Raw genomic sequence first — 19,264 nt, 5'->3', positions numbered from 1 at the left:
ACATACAGGACTGTCTCAGAAAATTAGAATATTGTGATAAAGTTCTTTATTTTCTGTAATGCAATTAAAAAAACAAAAATGTCATACATTCTGGATTCATTACAAATCAACTGAAATATTGCAAGCCTTTTATTATTTCAATATTGCTGATTATGGCTTACAGTTTAAGATTCCCAGAATATCCTAATTTTTTGAGATAGGATATTTGAGTTTTCTTAAACTGTAAGCCATGATCAGCAATATTAAAATAAAAGGCTTGCAATATTTCAGTTGATTTGTAATGAATCCAGAATGTATGACATTTTTGTTTTTGTAATTGCATTACAGAAAATCACAATATTCTAATTTTCTGAGACAGTCCTGTATGTGGAGCACTTACTACACATGTAGGTGCTACACGGGGCAGGTTTATTTTTATTATCAACAACACACAGTACATTACATTTAAATATGTACAAATTAGTGAGGTACGCAGTTTAATCAGAGATTTTACAATCACATTCAAATTCAACACTGCAGATCAGGCACCTGCGCAGACGCAGCAGTGATGAAAGCACCAGAGCGGATCCAGAAGTCGCCCTCTGGTGGCTGAATATACAAACTGTACATATGAGGTACAGGTTGAGGCTGACCTCGAGGTTTTAGAGCCCCCTGGTGGCCGTTCCTTGCATGTGCGACCACCAGAGCCACCAACAGAAACACATCTGCAGTGTGTGCGTGTACGGTAGTGATAGGGTGTTAAGGCAAACAGGTGAAAATAAAATTTAGGGGAAAAAAAAACAAAAATTTTGAGAGAAAAATACAAATTTAAATTCTGTTAAGTCACAATTGACAAAAACTCTTCCATCTCACAACATTTATTTTTCCTGATAAATAAGGTATTCAGAATTTAATTGAACAAACTGATTATCTTTTTATCTCTTCATAATTTCAGATCTTTACAATGAGGTACTCAAACATTCTTATTCTTGTGTCTACAGAGGAAAACACGTCGTTTTATTTTGCCATGAATTCTGAACGCTGAGGTTAATGTACCCTGGTGGTTGTAGAAGGAACTGCATCTGTTTAGCCTGGATGCAGCTAGAAACCGCTCTGCTTTCCCTCTCGGTGACTACGTTTACATGCAGTCAAAATTCAGGTTGAGGTCAATATTCCGGTTACTGAAACATTCGGGATAATCTGTTTACATGCGTGAGCAAACAGGGTTATCCCTGTATACATGGTAATTGTAATCATTTGGGATATCTCGATCAAACCAGCGACGCACGGAGAACATCATGACACAAATTCCGGTCATTTCCGCTTCTTCTTCCTGTATGTATCCAAATCAACAACAATAACAGCATTACGGCAGATAATGAACAGTCCAGTAGAAGTCGCCTTATTTTGCGCTTTGCTGCTGGTACTGACCCAACACCACCGGTGGTTAACACTATTCCCCGTCGCCTTCATCATTAATGGAAGACGAGAACGTGACACTTTGGATGAAGGTGCGCAGGTGGAAACGGGTGGTAATGATGGTGTTACCCGACGCCGACTGGCGTGAGAATTTCTATATGTCACTTCCTGGACTCAAAAGACCAAGATTCCTTGCGAAAAGAACATGTGCACAAAACAAATTCATGTTCCTTTTGATGGTCCCGTTAGGCGAATACATGACCAAATATTCGGGTTAGAAAAGGAGTAACCCAGGGGTCATATTCTGGTTTTTAAAAACCCGAATATGAGCAAATTCTGGTTATTCAAAGGGGTTATTGGTGTTTACATGGCCGTGAGCAACCGGGTTATTGCTAATATTCCGGTTAGAAAAGGGTAATTGACTGCATGTAAACGTAGTCAGTGTGTTAGAACTGGGATTTAGCCATTGTATATTTTAAGACCAAAACAACGATGATCATTGGCACCATTTCAAGCAATAAATCTGGCTTTATATACATATGAGCTACAGGTTATTCTTAGTTGTTACCAACTTCCTCTGGTTCCAAAGCTGGTTGTTGAACCTTAGATTGTGAAAAGAGTTCCAGGATCAGTTTGGATCTGATTAAATATATATCTTTTATCCAGCTTTGTTGGACCGACTGATAAATTAGATTATGTACAGTTACTAATTTGTTTAACATCATTCATTCAAACAGTTGGAGGATGAAACTTGGCCAGCAGAGGGCTGAACGTTACATTCCAAATGTGTCTGAATAGCAGTTTTCTGGACGTCAAAGCAGCTTTAGATTCATGTACAACGCACTGGGAGAATATCTGAACAGGCTTATTTCTAGCTTTATAAATATAATTTACCTGCAGGAGTTGAAGAAAAGGTGTCTCTTTTAAATGGAGGTGAACTCCCTATGAACTAAAGCAGCTCTGAGAATACGTGAAGGCAGATTATTCAAGTATGAAGTTCAGATCCGTGAGAAATAAGGCTGAGGATGATGATGTGACATCACAGGAAACTCCTGAGCTTTGGCGTATGTGATGTCAGTTCTAAAGGTCCACGTTGGGTCCAAGGCTCTATGACTGGTACTCCTTCAGAATCTGTCCCGCTACCACCAGTCTCTGAATCTCGCTGGTGCCCTCATAGATCTCTGTGATGCGAGCGTCGCGGTAGTGCCGCTCGGCGGGCATGTCCGTCACGTAACCCATCCCGCCCAGAATCTGGATGGCCTTTTCAAGAGAGAGAAAAAAAAAAAGAGTTTAAGATCAGTAGTTGTTTGATGGTTTGTTCTCGCTCGGCTCCTCTGATGTCTGACGTCTGACCTGGTGCGAGCAGAAAGTGGCGGCCTCGGACGCTGCCAGCTTGGCCATGGCTGCTTCCTGTGGAGAAACAAGAGTCTGACATCAGTTACCCCGCCGGCGACGTGAACCTTGAATGAGAGGCGGCTGCGTACCTTCGTGAAGGGTTTTTTTGCATCTCGGAGAATGGCAGCCTTCCAGGTGAGCAGGCGAGCACTCTCGATCGCCACCGCCATGTCGGCCAGTTTGAACTGGACCACGGGGAGAGAAGAAACCAGCGGAGTTAGCGCGGAAAATACGAGCCCAAACAAAACCTGACAAGGACAACCCAATTCTTTATCACAACAGCGAAAAAAAAAACCCACACCAGTACGAGGAGACTCTGGGAACTTCTCTGGCTGGTAGAGGAACCAGGAACCTTCTAGCTGTGAGGCAGCAGAAGTGGGAACCAGGACAGCACGCCTCTCTCTGCTCCTTCCTTTCTCTAAATGCTGGTGAAGTCTCTAAACTTTTAGTCGGCTCAAAACCATCGACCTGTCCTCTTGATCCTGTTCCTACCGACATCCTGCAGAGCATTTTACTGACAGTCAAACCTGCAGTAACCCACATTATTAACTCCTCTCTTAAATCTGGCATCTTTCCTCTGTCTTCAAACAAACCCGGGTCACCCCACTGCTAAAAAACCCACACTCAACCCTGCCCAGGTTGAAAACTACCGGCCGGTCTCACTGCTCCCGTTCATGTCTAAACTTCCAGAACGAGACGTCTTCAGTCAGGTCTCACAGTTCCTTTGCAACAACTGCCTGTATGATCCACATCAGTCTGGCTTTAGGCAGGGCCACTCAACTGAAACTGCTCTTCTGTCAGTTACTGAGTCAGTACGGGCTGCTGGATCAGCTGGTCTGTCTTCAGTCCTCATACTGCTTGACCTGTCTGCTGCCTCTGACATGGTCAACCACCACATCCTCCTCTCCACACTCTCAACGCTTGGCATTTCAGGATCTGTCCTCTTGTGGTTCATGTCTTACCTCACTGAGCACTTCTACATCTGGTAAACTTCTCTGCTCATCAGAATTAGATAGAAGATTTGTCCAGCTCTTTGCAGTACTCAGCACTGAGTAAGCTGCATGCACTTATGAGAAGATGGTGTCTTTTTAGACGTAGCTTTCTTGTATAAACGGACTGTTGGGTTGGGCAAAAAAAAAAAAAAAAAAAAAAAAAAAAATTCTAGCACTTGCATGGCAGCACCTGTGTCCAACTGGACTCTCAGCAGTCTGACCAGCTCTTATCCAGCTGGACCCTCCTATGTGCCTGTGTTCTCACAGATGTAAGTCACTTTGGATAAAAGCGTCTGGTAAATGACAGTAGTAGTAGTAGTAGTAGTAGTAGTAGTAGTAGTAGTAGTAGTAGTTCCTACAGAGAGCCCAGCAGGACTGTGTTTGGATCACCACGTGGCCTGGACACACCGTCATAAGATAAGATAGTCCTTTATTGATCACCAGAGGGGAAATTCGGGTATGCAAGTGTACTTCCAACTTGCTCGGTCTCAGGTGCACCCGCCTCAGACCTGTCGTACCTGAATGGCCTGCAGTTTGCCGATGGGTGCTCCGAACGCCGTGCGTTTGTGTGCGTAGTCGGCAGCGCAGTCCAGAGAGGCCTGACCGATGCCAAGAGCCTGAGCCGCAATACCGATCCGTCCGCTGTCCAGGGTTTGCTGCGGGACACGGATAAAGGGACAGTTTACCAGTCTGAGGGGAGGAAAAGCCTGACGACACCTTAACGAGGCTCGTTAGTTCAGCAGCAGAAAACAATCAAGTAACACCCCCGTGTGACTCTCTAATGTACCTGTGAGCAGGTAAGTGTGTATGAACCATGGAGACAGCAGTGTCAACCGTCACAGAACAACAATCAATCACTGTTTGGTAACCAGCATTGTAAAGTGACCTCATCACACGACACAACTGCATTTTAGAGAATTTATAAAACACAACTGGGCCGGCAGACTGGGACGCTGCCTCACTTCCAGGTGAATCCCCTCTCAGCCTCCCTGGTCCAGTCCATGCAGGGCTGCTGCAGAAGAGTCTGGTCGACAGCTGGACCTCAGAACCAGGAAGAACAATGTGGGTTCCAGGTAGGAGTTGCAAACCAGCGGGTTGAGGGGGTCCGGTCTAGTGGCTTCAGGATTCCACTTACTTCTAGGATGATGTGGTCTTGTTGGCTTCATGGACCGGGGGTTTGCAGCTAGGAATGGGCGATACTTTACCGTTCACGATAAACCGTCCAAAAAATTCATCTCGCGGTAAAAACGATAAATTCCTGTTGATGATGTTTTTGTGTAAAGACGGATGTATGGTTCTGTGGTTAAATCGATGCACAACGTGAAGGAAGGAAGGAAGTAAGGAAGGAAGGAAATGAGCCTGAAAGAAAGAAAGAAAGAAAGAAAGAAAGAAAGAAAGAAAGAAAGAAAGAAAGAAAGAAATGAGCCTGAGAGAAAGAAAGAAAGAAATGAGCCAGAAAGAAAGAAAGAAAGAAAGAAGCCAGAAAGAAAGAAAGAAAGAAAGAAATGAGCCTGAAAGAAAGAAAGAAAGAAAGAAAGAAAGAAAAGAAATGAGCCTGAGAGAAAGAAAGAAAGAAATGAGCCTGAAAGAAAGAAAGAAAAAAAGAAAGAAATGAGCCTGAAAGAAAGAAAGAAATGAGCCTGAAAGAAAGAAAGAAAGAAGCCTGAAAGAAAGAAAGAAAGAAAGAAGCCTGAAAGAAAGAAAGAAAGAAAGAAGCCTGAAAGAAAGAAAGAAAGAAAGAAAGAAATGAGCCTGAGAGAAAGAAAGAAAGAAATGAGCCAGAAAGAAAGAAAGAAGCCAGAAAGAAAGAAAGAAAGAAATGAGCCTGAAAGAAAGAAAGAAAAAAAGAAAGAAATGAGCCAGAAAGAAAGAAATGAGCCTGAAAGAAAGAAAGAAAGAAGCCTGAAAGAAAGAAAGAAAGAAAGAAGCCTGAAAGAAAGAAAGAAAGAAAGAAGCCTGAAAGAAAGAAAGAAAGAAAGAAAGAAATGAGCCTGAGAGAAAGAAAGAAAGAAATGAGCCAGAAAGAAAGAAAGAAGCCAGAAAGAAAGAAAGAAAGAAATGAGCCTGAAAGAAAGAAAGAAAGAAAGAAAGAAAGAAAGAAAGAAAGAAAGAAAGAAAGATAAATTCCAATTGATGACGTTTTTGTATTGGTATTTTTTTTATCGTCATCAGGATAAATGCCAGAAATTATCGTGATAAATTTTTTAGTCCATACCGCCCATCCCTATTTGCAGCTCTCTGGAGCATTTCACAGCAGAGTGTCGTGCAGGGGGGATGAGAACCAGAGCCTCCGAATCCAAAGACATGGCTACATTTCCACTAACTGGGGGTCTGGACTGAACTCAGAAACCGAACCGTAACAGAGCCCACCTGCTCCTCCATCCTCTCAGACGTCGAGTCCAGATGGAGGATTCGAGCAGCTGAAGTGAGTTTCCTCAAAGCAGGGGTGTCAAATGTGCGGCCTTCGGGCCGCATGTGGCCCGAGAGAGATTTTCATGCGGCCCGCGAGAAGTTTCCAACGCAAAAAAACGAAATGTTAATTTACTAAAAAGGAAGGCATAAATAATTGCCATGAATCGCAGCATATCCGATAATATATTTCTTCTAAAAATCCATTGTTATTCCACAAAGAGAGCAGTTTTCAAAAATTTTTTTAGTTTGCTAGAATGCATTTGCCGATTTTATTTCTTTGTAGACGGTCGTTTATTTTTATTAACTGACTACTATTATATATTTTCGCAGGAAAAATATCACTGCTAAAAAAGATGATAGAAGATATTTATTCGGAGAATTTCAGTTTTGAATACGAGGATAGTGACAAAGTAAAACAGTTAAAAAAGAAGTGATGACTTTTTCGGGACACTGGCATAAATATCTGCGCCAATTTTTTAAAATAAATACACTTAATTGTACTGGAAAATTCTCTAAATCACAAAGAAACACTCTCGGATGTAATAAGAAAGATTTTGCTTTTAATTAAATTTCCTATAAAAAAGCGAAATATAAAAAAAACATACTCAGGGATTAAAGCAAAAAAAATATTTTTGACTGAAAAAATTTTTTCAGGCCAGTTCATATTCCCCCTCCATTTATGCACTGCACCTATTGTGAAAACAAGGTTTTTTCTGTCTTTAACATATATAAAGTGGTCGTCTCCCCTCAGCCTGCCAACTCAGAGAAGGAGGAAAGCAACCAAATTCTGCAGTTTTCTGAACTTATCAATATGACTCTGTCCTTCACAGGATAAGTTAAATGGATCACTGCAAAAACTCAAAATCTTAAGAATATTTGTCCTATTTCTAGTTAAAATGTCTCATTTTAGTAAAAAAAATCTCATTACACTTAAAACAAGACTCATCACTGGAAAAAACAACAATTTTCACCTGTTTCAAGTAGATTTTCACTTGAAATAAGTAGAAAAAACAAGATTTTTTTGCTTGTAATAAGAAGATAAATCTTGTCCCACTGACAGATTTTCCTACTTATTTCAAGTGAAAATTTACTTGAAACAGGGGAAAATTGTCAAATAAGTTATTTTTCTGGTGTTATTTTTCTGGTGATGACTCTAAATGTTGAAATAGCAGTAAAACCACATTCATTGATGAAATGACATAAGAGATGGAAAGGGGGATGGCAGTTTTACAAGGGGGGATTTGGACCGTTTTTATTTCAGGGGGGGATGCCATCCCCCCCCCCTCATCCCCCTCAACTCGAGTACTGCCTATAGCTATATTCTACATCTGGGCTGATGTGGACGTACAGTAGCATAGGAGGATAGGCTATTTCAGTTACTGGTATGGTTGGCTGTCTGTACAGTCGTGCAAGTTCAATGCTATTAAAGCACTTTAAATCAAAGCATTTCGTTTTTTTATATAGAATAAATACATTTCTATGCAGTTTAGAAGTTTTGGGGATGTCCCTTTTATGGCACCTGCGCTGCTGAAATCAGGCGTTCCTTATTTCTATTTCTGAAAGGTGGTAAACCTAGAGGCGACCCGCCGGGGGGGCCCGCGTTAACGGGTCCCCGACGGGCGTCGCAGCTGGGGAGATCCGCGAGAATGGCCCGGCGCGCGTCCAGAGTCGCCGCCGCCGCCATCCGCCGTACCCGATCCCCCCACCGGCTCGCCTTCCGCGCAGCGCCGGACACCGCCCCGCAGAAAGACCCCCGCCCGACGACGCAGGGACGCCGCTGGACGAAGGCCCCGCGCGGCGGGCCGAACGCCGCACCTCCGGCGGCGGGGAGAGGAGGGCGACGGGGCGACTGCTCCCCGAGACTACCCCCTAGATCCAACACGCCCCCCTCTGTTCCTGATTGGCTAAAACCAAGGCTCTGGCTCGCTTAATTGGTTTACAAAAGCGCCAGTTTAATGCCTAAAGGCTGATTTATGGTTCAGCGTTACTCCAACGCAGAGCCTACGGCGTAGGTTACGCGTTACGCCTTTTTGTTCTTTTCTTTTTTTTTTTTCCCTAATTTTCGAATTGACGGAAATCCGTCTAGAGACGGAGAACTTTAATCCCTGCATACTTGTTTCTGTTTATCTTTGTAAAACTATATTAAAAGTATCTTACATAATTTGAAAAAAAAAAAACAAGAAATTTCAAGAAAAGATCCTGAAGAAATATATTTCCTTTAAAATTAACTAAACTAATATTGGATTAGATAACAATAGTAAAAAAAAAAGAATTAGGAAAAAAACATTTTCGCACCATTTTTGTTATTTTGAGCGTGCGGCCCGCGAGAAAAAAAATTGGTCAAATCCGGCCCGTCAAGCAAAATGAGTTTGACACCCCTGCTCTAAAGGGTGGTTGGACTCTCCCTTATGGCGCTTTTGCATTAGTCTCACTTCTCCCCGGTTCTACCCGCTATGGCCCCGTTTTGCGCTTTCGCACTAGGGCTGAGACGTGTAGAGCCGCTCCAAGTCGGTACTTTTTTCTGTAACCATTTCAGCCAGGTTCTTAGCGGGCTGAGCAGGGACTTTTTCTGACGTCACCACCCTCCTCGCCACTGATTGGTCGGGGGGCGGGGACGTCACCACCCTCCGCGCCTCTGATTGGTCGGGGGGCGGGGCCGTCAGACGTTTGAATCAGGGAGCGGGAGTCAGAGCGAGGCGACCCGCGGCTCGCGGCGATTTTATTATAAAGCACAAAACGTCTGTTTGGTGATCCAACTCTGAGGTGCAGATGTTCATAAACCTGGTGGCTGTCGAGAAAAAATTAAAAAAGCGATGTAGACGGGCTGTTTTACTCTCAGCCGCTCCGGCTCCAGCTGATTTCTGATCAGCGCTGACGTGAACAAAGGTGTTGCGCAATCGAGTACGTCACAGCAGCTTCACCCAAACCTGCCCGCTTCTCCCCTGGCAGTGCGAAAACACACAGTGGAACCGTGTAAAGCCGCGCCGAGCCAAGTCGGGCCAAGTAAGTCCTAGTGCAAAAGCGGCATTAGAGACAGGACAAGTTCAGTCATCAGGAGAGACTTGGGTTGGAGTCACTGCTGCTCCAAGAAGAGTCCCAGAGGCAGACCCAGGACACTGGAGAGACTACATCTCTCAGGTGGTCTGGAAACACCCCTGTGTCCTCTCGGAAGATCTGTAGGAGGCGGATGGAGAAGAGGAGATCTGGACTTCTCTGCCTAGACCAGTTTTCTTCAACCCTGGTTCTCAGGGCCTTCTATCCTGTACATTTTAGACGCTGCTTTGCTCCAACACGCCTGAATCAAATGATTGGATCACCATCAGGTCCTCATCAAAGTCTACACAACTCTGTCAACGACGCGCTAATATGATCCAGGTATGAAGGAGCAGGACAGGGGTTCCTGAGGACCAGGGCTGAACACTGGGAGGGATGGATGGGATGTTGTTTAAATCTGTTTTTATGAAGCAGAAAACTCTTGTGCTACATATTGTGATCTGGTTAGAGGTAGAATATAGTAGATGTTTTGCAGATCTTCTCTCATGGGGACAACCGTCTTGTCCTAACCTGTCATTACAACAAGAGATTTGGCTGTAAAATACCATTGCGATCTTGAATCCTGCTCCTCGCGGCCCCAGCATGTTGTCCAGCGGGACCCTGCAGTCCTCCAAGATGATGTTAGCGGTGGAAGATGCTCTGATGCCCAGCTTGTCCTCCTTTTTCCCAAGAGAGAGTCCTGCATGAGGCATTGGGATCAGGAAGGCGCTGATTCCCTGCAGACAGAAATGAAAAACACTCACTGACAGTTTAATCACCAAAACAATCAAGGCTCTCACTGCGGAGGTAAGGACCACATCTCTGTGCTATACCTTGTGCTTGAGCTTCTTGTCCGTGGTGGCAAAGACGACAGTGGCAGAGGCGTCCCAGCTGTTAGTGATCCAGGCTTTGGTTCCGTTCAGGACCCACTCCTCCCCCTCTTGACTAGCCACGGTGGAGGCAGCACCAGCGTCACTGCCATTACCTGCAATTTGAAAAACCATATCTAATCAATGTACTTCAGCAGGAGCCAGAAAAACACGTGTACAAAAGTATCTCACAAATCAGTATCAGCACTTTGACGGTCCATGTGGAGCTGACTAGCATTTTTTGGTCTTTGGTCCAAAACACATGATGTTAGGGCTGTGCGATTAATCGATTTTAAATCTAAATCGGATTTATTAATCACAATCGATGTTAAAAAAGGAAAATCGGAAAATCGATTTTCCTTTTTTGCAGCTGGCTGCATTACAGACAGAGCTCGTCTAGTCATCTTTGTTTGGTCAAGAAAATTGTAAATGTTGTCACTTTACTAAACTCAAGGAGGATTTACAGTATCTTTCAATTGCACTTCATTCCCAATAGGGACATTTGTTTGCTATTTTTCTATAAAAATAAAGATAAAATATTTGAAACAATTTATTCCATTGTCTTTTGTAGTTTTACCAAAAAAAAATCAAAATCGAAAATCGGGTTTTCAGAGAAAAAAAAAAATGGGCTTTTTATTTTTGTCCAAAATCGCCCAGCCCTACATGATGTCCATTTCTTCCAGAGTGGATCTGAAATACTGACCAGGAACATAAATCGGAGTGTCATCTGTACATAAACTGACATTTGTATTAACAGGATGATGTTGAGTGTTGGCATGTAGAATTAAAGAAGTCCTCATACAGAGCCTTTTGGTACTCCACAGTCAGTACAATCCATGTTTCCACGGTGATGGTTCATTCCAGAGATGCCAGTGCCACCTTTGGACAACATATGGCTTCTTTGGTTGAAGGCCAAGAGATCCAACAAAATGGCTCTTAGTCTGGTCCATTCTCCAGGACCAACTGACTTATCGGTCAGCCTGACCCCCTTAATTGCTAACTCAGACAATCAGCATTGGTGACTGTGTGAGAATTTTGATTATTTTGGACTCAGGATCACTTTTTATCTGTGATCATTTAAAACTGACTTAATTGTGTAATTAAGGGAAATGTAGAAAATCTAAAAATAGATCTGGTTGGCAAAAAGGTTACCCTGAAGGTGAGGCTTTACAGAATCTTCATCTTACTGTCGTCATGGTTACAGATGACAACATCCAAAATCAACATGCGCTGCAAGGGAAGATTACATTAATTTACCGCTAATTAGTTTAAACTGGAAAGACTCACAACACTAGTGGAGATTAACGTTTATCAGACCAAAGTCTGTTTCTACACGACTGTGATTAAATAAGTTTAGTTAACATTAAAGAGTTTAAAAGAGCATGAGGCAGGATTTATGAAAAAAATTTAAGTTTTCTAGTAATAATGTCAGATGAAGCGTTCCAAACCAAAAAGAATGAGCCCTCTAGTGTATCTCTCCGTTGCTTTGAACAGGCTGTGTGCTGCAAAATGTGCTGCAATTGTGGGGGCAAGTTTCCCGCGCTGTCCTGCGGATGTGACGTCACATGACGCTGCATGCGCGTTCTCGGCGGCGCACGAGTAAACATTGGATACGCGTTTGAGTCATGGAGGCAGCTTCAACTTGAATTGGGACTGAAAACAGATGCTGACATGGCTCATTTCCTACTGACCAGGTAAGATAACATTGTAAGTCATATTTCGAGCTTGATTTGAACGGCGCTCCCGTGCCGGCTTCACTGTTGGCTGCAGGAACCCCGACGGTCGTCGTGGCGCTAATGAGTCTCATTTCTTATTCTTGCCTCAAGCTCCTTTAAATCATTGTTGCTTTGATTCATCTCAGATGTAGACGTCCTTGTTGATGTTTTGGACATTTAGTCTGCAGTTTAATCCGAAACAGACATTTAACTCTGTTTAGTTTGGATTTAGGGAATAAAATATAATTAACTCTGTTGTCCGTCCTCTCTGCTACCTGGAATCAGCGGTACAAGTCACTCCATGATACCATGATACCATAAGGTGGCCCTTCAGGGAGGATCTTGGGAAGGTCTTGGAGGAGCTGGAGAAGGTGGGGAGGGAGACGGAGCTCAGGGGATCTTTTCTTTCTTTGATCCCACGACCCAAACTCAGATAAATGGAAAATGATATTCGGACGCTTCTTTAACAATCTTTGCTCCATAAAGACTTTTCCTGGACACTACTTCTGTACCAAATTATCAACACGGTCTGTTCAGAATAATATTAACTGAAGCGCCAAACTTTAGTACAATGGCCTAAAATCATCAACTAAATGGATATTAAGACATGAGATGACTTAGTTACCTGGCTCACTGAGAGCGAAGCAGCCCACCTTCTCCCCGCTGGTGAACGGAGGAATCCACTTCTTCTTCTGCTCTTCTGTGCCAAACTTCAGTATGGGTCCGATGTAGAGAGACTGAGAACCAAAGAGACGGAACAGGCCGTCATCACAAACACCAACGCCTACGATCACCCCTCCACATGCAGATGAATGCACGCACGTTGTTAACGGAGACAACCACGCCAGTGCTGGCGCAGCCTCGGCTTATCTCCTCCACAGCCACGCCGTAGGCCAGGTAGTCCATCCCAGCTCCACCCAGCTCCTCCGGAACCTCCATGGCCATCACCCCCATCGCCCCCAAGTCCTGAACCTGGAGAGCCCAAAACACAGCCGCTGAATTGTCTCCATTTAATTGTAGTTGGTCTCATTCCAAGCAATATACAACCACAAGACTTATTTTTCATTTTGGACAAATACATGTTTACGAGACTGTCAGAAATGACAGGACAGTGGAAACATCTGGCACCTGTTTGGCAGGGAAAGTATGCTCTCTGTCAAGTTTGGCAGCAATGGGGGTCAGTTCTCTGTCGGCAAAGTCTCTGCAGGTCTGCCTCAGGAGCTGGTGAGTCTCCGGTAACTCCGCCAGCTGAGACAAACTTCGACGGCTGCGCAGAGACCAGGTCAGAGCTGATGGAAAAGAAGAGAAAATATGGTTTCATTATTCAGAGTCAGTCCTGGGTCCACAGCTGAGGACGGTGCTTCTTATTCTGCTTCGGGGTGAAATATCTGAAGGTCAAACAGATGAGGTAAAGTGGCACGGTCAATGTCACCTGCACCATTTGAGGAATAAAAAATATGATATTTTCAAATATACAATTCTCACTTCATACAACTGCAAAGGTTTAAAAGTATTTAACATGTCTAGTGTTATAAACTTGCAGGACAGAGGACATTCTGAATTCAGAAACTTTGTTTCAAAATGCCAAAATTCTGACTTAGAAAAAAAAAATTCTACATTCTTTGGAAAACTGGGGATGTCAGGCATTATACAGTAAATGCAATTTTCAAGAAAAAAAATCTTATACTTATACTTACTTATCTTATACTTATACTATACTTAAAAATCACAAATGTATGATAAAAAACTCCAAATGTCTGATTTTATAAAACTAAGAATAGAATACTTAATTGTCAATGTACCTGGGTACAGTGAGATTGAAAGCAGCATCACCTCTCCAGTGCAAGACAAATAAGAAACAATAGTGCAAACAATAAGAAATGTAGGAATATAAGAAATATAAATAATATAAAAATATAAAAAGGTTAAGGTGCATTTGAATAACGAAGACCTGAGATTATATTTACAGAGGATAGTATATAGTTACACATGTAGTGGAATATTGCACAGATAGCCCGGGAGAAGTATTGCACGGTAAACTTTATACATTCACTAATTTTCAAGAAAAAAAAATGTTTGATGAGTAAATAAACTGTTTCTGTTTGTTTTTTTTAATCTGACATTTTTTTGACTTTCTAAAATTTCATATTTGCAAAAAAACAAAACCCAGAAATTGATAAACCTACAAATGTGTGAGAACCTGTTGAATGACAACAAAGAGCCTTCCAGGGCACACGTATCGTTGAGGATAATTATTTAATCAAAAGGGCTTCAATTTCCAAGGAAGTATAAAGATTGGAGTGTGGATCAGTGAAGGTGGTTATGTGGTCTGATACGCCGGAGCTGTTTTGGCCCAGGAGGCCGTGAACGCAGCAGCGGGCGTTCTGTGGGTGAAAGGTCAGCTCACCATCAGTCACCTTCGCGTTTCTCATTAAACTCCTCAATTGCACCACAAATGCTCCACTCACTTGTCTACATCTGCCTCAGTGGCCATGGCTGTTTTCGATACAGTAATCGATCACATCAGATCAACTTTAACCATCTATTAGCCACCAAGCTAATTGTAAACACGTTTAAAACCAATCGACCCGCAGCAGAAAACTCTGGGTTTTTCTCAGGTGATCAGTTCTGGTAATTGACGACCAGGTGGGTATCCTGGTTCAGGTCAGACCTGAGGTTACACGGGATTGTTTTAAATCTGGTGTTACCTGGTCGCGCCAGACTAACACGTTTTACGGCTAAACGCGACACAGTCGCCGCTCGTCGTTCTTTATTTAATAATTATTAATTATAATTATTTTATTTAATAAACATACCCACCTTTTCTTGCTTTAAAGAGTGCAGACATCTTCACCCTGCAGTCCTGGAGTTAAATAAACCTAGTGCTGTGTTCACGTCCGGTCTGACTTTTCCCTTTTAATGAGGTGGGACCATTAGCTCTGAAGTAGCCTATTATTTAACAAAAATCTAATCCACATTAAAACACTCTTTATACTGTAAAGAGTGTTTTCTATATACTAATCTGGTTATATAACTTTATAACCAGACATAGTCCACACGGTTGATTATCTTATTTTGTGGGTCCTCTTTCACACTATGTAAACCCTGCTCGCACTGATGCTACAAATTCCGAGCATTCATGATGGTTTTGAAGTGGTAGGTATACCACGTGACACAATGTTGCATCCCGTTCCCTCGGAAATGGCTATTACTTATTGTTTTGATCAAACATTAACGTCCAGATAAATAAGTTTCTTAAAAAAGAGAAAAGTCCATTTGTCTTGATTAAAACCTCAGTTACCATGACCTGGATGCCTGTGCGTGACGATGTGCCATCCAAGGAGCCAGAGGGACCAGGGACATCCAGTACAGTATACCACATACATACATAACAACCTGACAATAAATATACTGGAATAATGTGCAATATCATTCACTACAACGTGCAATTATGTAAATATCAGTCTGTTATCTTATTTGTATACCAGTATTTATTATTATTATTATTATTATTATTATTATTATTATTATTATTATTATTATTATTATTATTGTATATATCAGTACTGTTTATAGTGTGTCATACTCTGTTATTATTATTGTATTATTATTATTTCTATTTCTATTGATGCCTCTTGTTTTGCACTATCCCCTTTGCTGCTGTACACTGCGAATTTACCCGCTGTGGGGCTAATAAAGGAATATCTCATCTTATCTTATCTTATCTTATCTTATCTTATCTTATCTTATCTTATCTTACCGTCAACTGTCCAGGGAGGTCTTGACCTCTGTTGGTCTTTGTAGGAGAGCTGAGGCCAAACATCTAGATCTGCTATGTGGAAACAAGGTCAAGTGACTCAAGTGTGTACAAAAACGTAGACATGAGGGTCCAGAAGAATGGTGTTCTGGAAAGAGGGGTCAACATCTTGAATATCTAGTTGTAGCAGAAGGCAGTTTGTTGGCTAAAGGGTTGGAGAGTGGTGCGGTAATGGGTGTCTGCAGGTCACAGCAAAGCGTGGTGGAGGCTCCTGAGGGTTTGGAGCGGCATTGGGTGATTTGGTCGGGATTAATGGTTTCCTGGGTACAGGCAGATGTTCATCTGTCAGGGAGGGGCTAAAGTCTGCGGGAACCTGCAGTTCATCAGTCTGCATTGTGGCTGGCAAGCTACCGCTGCTCCTAGCAGAGTTCTGCTGGTCCTGGTGTCAGTTCTGCTGGTCCTGGAGTCGGTTCTACTAGTCCTGGTTTCATTACTGCTGGTCCTGGTGTCATGAGGATGTTTGTACAGATTTTATAAGAATGACTAAAGTCATCAATTAGCATCGCAGGTTTGTAAGCTCGACAAGCTAAAATAGCTGGCTGTAATTGATTGGGTTTGTTCTAGCTGGCCCCCACGTCTGTTTGTTTACCCATTTACAACATGATGCCGCGAAGTACAACAAAAAAGAGGCTTCAGAAGCACCCTTCAGAAACCTGTGAGTGACATCACAGGTGGTGTATCCAGTCTTTCTCTACAGTGTGGAGGGGGCGATCCAGCTCGTCTTATAATACTGCACTGTCCAACTGGAGGTGCACGTGATTGTCTTACACCTTCTCTGATCTGCTGCCTCCATGTGGTCAGAAGTGGTGTTGCTACATACGGTGGCTTTAATGTCAGTTTTACACAAGGCACTTATTATTTAATCAATATTTAAATGTAATCAGAGCCCTTAAAGGCATACATACTTAATGAAGAATAATATGGATGTTATACTTAGAGGCATAAATGTTATAATTCAAAAATGTGTATTGTTTTGGGCGGATATGAAACATAAATTAACTGTTATAGTTTCTTAATTAATTTGTGTCAGATTTATGGACAATTTTATTTAATTCAATTCATTTTTATTTATATAGCATCTATTACAACAGAAGTTGTCTCTAGGTGCTTTCCAGAGACCCAGAACATGACCCCCGAGCAATTATTACATAAACATTGACAGGCAAAAACCTCCCATAGTGGGAGAAAAACCTTAAGCCACAGTGGCAAGAAAAAATCTCCTTCAGGGGGGATGAAACCTTGAGCAGGACATGGATCATAAGGGGGGACCCTCCTGCCGAAGGCCAACTGGGCAGAGCAGGAAAAGAGAAAACGATTGACACAGACATAATGGTTAGTTGATGTACTACAAAGATGACTATATAAACAGATGTAGACAGCAGACACTGAGGTTAGTCAGATAGTGGGACTGCAGGTCAGGATGCAGCTCATGAAGCTCTGGGGGGCAGACCAGAACAACAAACTACAAGGACAATGGAGAAGGTGATGGATCATGTTGGTGTCCCCCTGCAGCGTATGTCTGTAGCAGCATATCTAGGATGAAGCTCTGTTTAAGACCAGCTGCTCTAGTCTTGTCCTCTAGCTGCAGATATGACTACTGGCCCTAACACACTAGAGTTTACACTAACTACAGGGCTTTACTAAACACTAACGTTTGAAGTTTGGTTTTAAAGGTGGAGGTGGTGTCAGCCTCCTTAAAGGGAAAGTTCGGTTTTTTACAACCTGGACCTTATTTCTGGCATTTTTTATGGTCGTATACTCACCCAGGCAAGTTTGGTGTCATTTGGAGTCCTTCGGAAGATATTAGGGGTTTTTTTGCGAGCCGCTTCTCCATATAACGGTAGTGAACGGGGCACAGCGGGACACAGACGATGCAGCGTCTAAATAACACATGATTGCATGAGAGATGACGTCATGAGTTCAGAGGTCTTGTTTACAAACTGATTTATTTGTTACACACAGCGCCGGATGTAGACAACAGGTCCTGGAAGCAGATCTAGTGATTCATAAAATAAATGAACGAGTTTCGCGGTAATCATGTGTTATTTAGACGCTGCATCGTCTGTGTCCTGCTGTGCGCTACCATTATATGGAGAAGCGGCTCGCAAAAAAACCCCTAATATCTTCTGAAGGACTCCAAATGACACCAAACTTGCCTGGGTGAGTATACGACCATAAAAAATGCCAGAAATAAGGTCCAGGTTGTAAAAAAACGAACTTTCCCTTTAAGCCAAACTGGGAGAGTTATACATGCAGCCCTTGGGAAGTATAATCATGGCATACATTTTCTTTTTTTTTTTTTTTTTACCTTGTCTGCACACATATTATTGATTGATACCATGACGGTAGAAACCAAAAGTGTATATATGTGCATTATTACTATATGTAATATATACATATATATACGCACACATATGCGTACACATACATAAATATACACATACAAACCCAGTGTTTTATTTATTTATTTATTTATTTTTTTTTTGGGGGGGGGGGAGGGGGTGGGGGGGGGGGGGGGGTGACGACATCCACTGCCAATCCAGGAAGCAGGAACACACGGAGACACACGTCAAGCACTGGAAATCTGCAACAAAAAAACCACAAACAAAGCACGAAACCGGCACGGAGCCATCCAAAACACGAACAGCAATCGACCTAAATCTTGAGATCTGATCGCAGTCTGAGCTAAGCTATCGCTACCGCTACCTAAACCCAAAAACTAGAGAGCCAGCATGCAGGTGAACAAGCCAGTGTGTATGTCTATGTGTGTGTGTGTGTATGTATATGATCATGCATGTGTGTGTGTGTGTGTGTGTGTGTGTGTGTGTGTGTGTGTGTGTGTGTGTGTGTGTGTGTGTGTGTGTGTGTGTGTATGCATGTGACTAAATGACTATATGTGTGTGTGTGTGTGTGTGTGTGTGTGTGTGTGTGTGTGTGTGTGTGTGTGTGTGTGTGTGTGTGTGTGTGTGTGTGTGTGTGTGTGTGTGTGTGTGTGTCTGTCTGTGTGTGTGTGTGTGTGTGTGTGTGTGTGTGTGTGTGTGTAATAAACCAAACAAAGCTCCACCTGAAGTGTATCTATAGTGGGGGAGGGGGGGGGGCAACCCCGCCACCCGCGAGACCAGAGGCCGACAAGGAAGAGCCCGGAACCCAGGCCACCGGCAACCCCACAGAGGGGAGAAGTAGGAGGGAGGCAACCCACCGCCTGCGAGGTCCCCCCCCCACCCGGCGGCGGCCGAGGGGGCCCGCGGGCGGGGCCCCCACGGCGCGGAAAGAAGCAGCCAGGGATCCCGCGGCGGCGGACCGCGACCCAGGCAATCCCCGGCCACCCGGTCCGGGCCGGACACGCGGCCAGGAGGCCCTCACCCTTCAGGCCAGCGACCCCCACCCGGCAGGGGGCCAGCCTGCCCGGAGAGACAGAGCCGCCCCGGCCGCCGACGCGGGCAGGCGCACCCGTCCCCCACGAAAGTGGCCCTCCAAGACCAGAGGGGCGCCCCGCCGCAGAGGCAGCGGGGGGGACCGGAGACGGGCCCGGAGAGAGGGAACCCCCCAACAAGGCGACACCCGCGCAGGCCCGACAACGGAGGGCCCCAGACCCAGGCATCCCATTCATTCATCCATTCACCTATCCGATAC

At 43.6% G+C, this 19,264-nt stretch overlaps 1 protein-coding gene across 1 annotated transcript; it reads right to left on the bottom strand.

Annotated features, from left to right (window-relative positions):
* Positions 1 to 335: 335 nt before the first annotated feature.
* On the bottom strand, positions 336 to 14,739 carry acads (acyl-CoA dehydrogenase short chain). The gene is made up of 10 exons (XM_061734054.1): positions 14,635 to 14,739; positions 12,943 to 13,103; positions 12,637 to 12,786; positions 12,440 to 12,551; positions 10,064 to 10,215; positions 9,797 to 9,967; positions 4,304 to 4,441; positions 2,883 to 2,978; positions 2,752 to 2,808; positions 336 to 2,658 (listed from the first exon to the last, which is right to left on the bottom strand). The coding sequence occupies exons 1-10, from the start codon at positions 14,660 to 14,662 to the stop codon at positions 2,506 to 2,508; spliced, it is 1,218 nt and encodes a 405-aa protein (XP_061590038.1). The 5' UTR covers positions 14,663 to 14,739; the 3' UTR covers positions 336 to 2,505.
* Between the last annotated feature and the right edge of the window lie 4,525 nt (positions 14,740 to 19,264).

Source organism: Cololabis saira, chromosome 11, assembly GCF_033807715.1.
Source record: "Cololabis saira isolate AMF1-May2022 chromosome 11, fColSai1.1, whole genome shotgun sequence".
In the NCBI taxonomy this organism is placed as follows: Eukaryota; Metazoa; Chordata; class Actinopteri; order Beloniformes; family Belonidae; genus Cololabis; species Cololabis saira.
The sequence above is the reverse complement of the archived record's forward strand: the minus strand, read 5'-3'. Positions and strand labels throughout refer to the sequence as shown.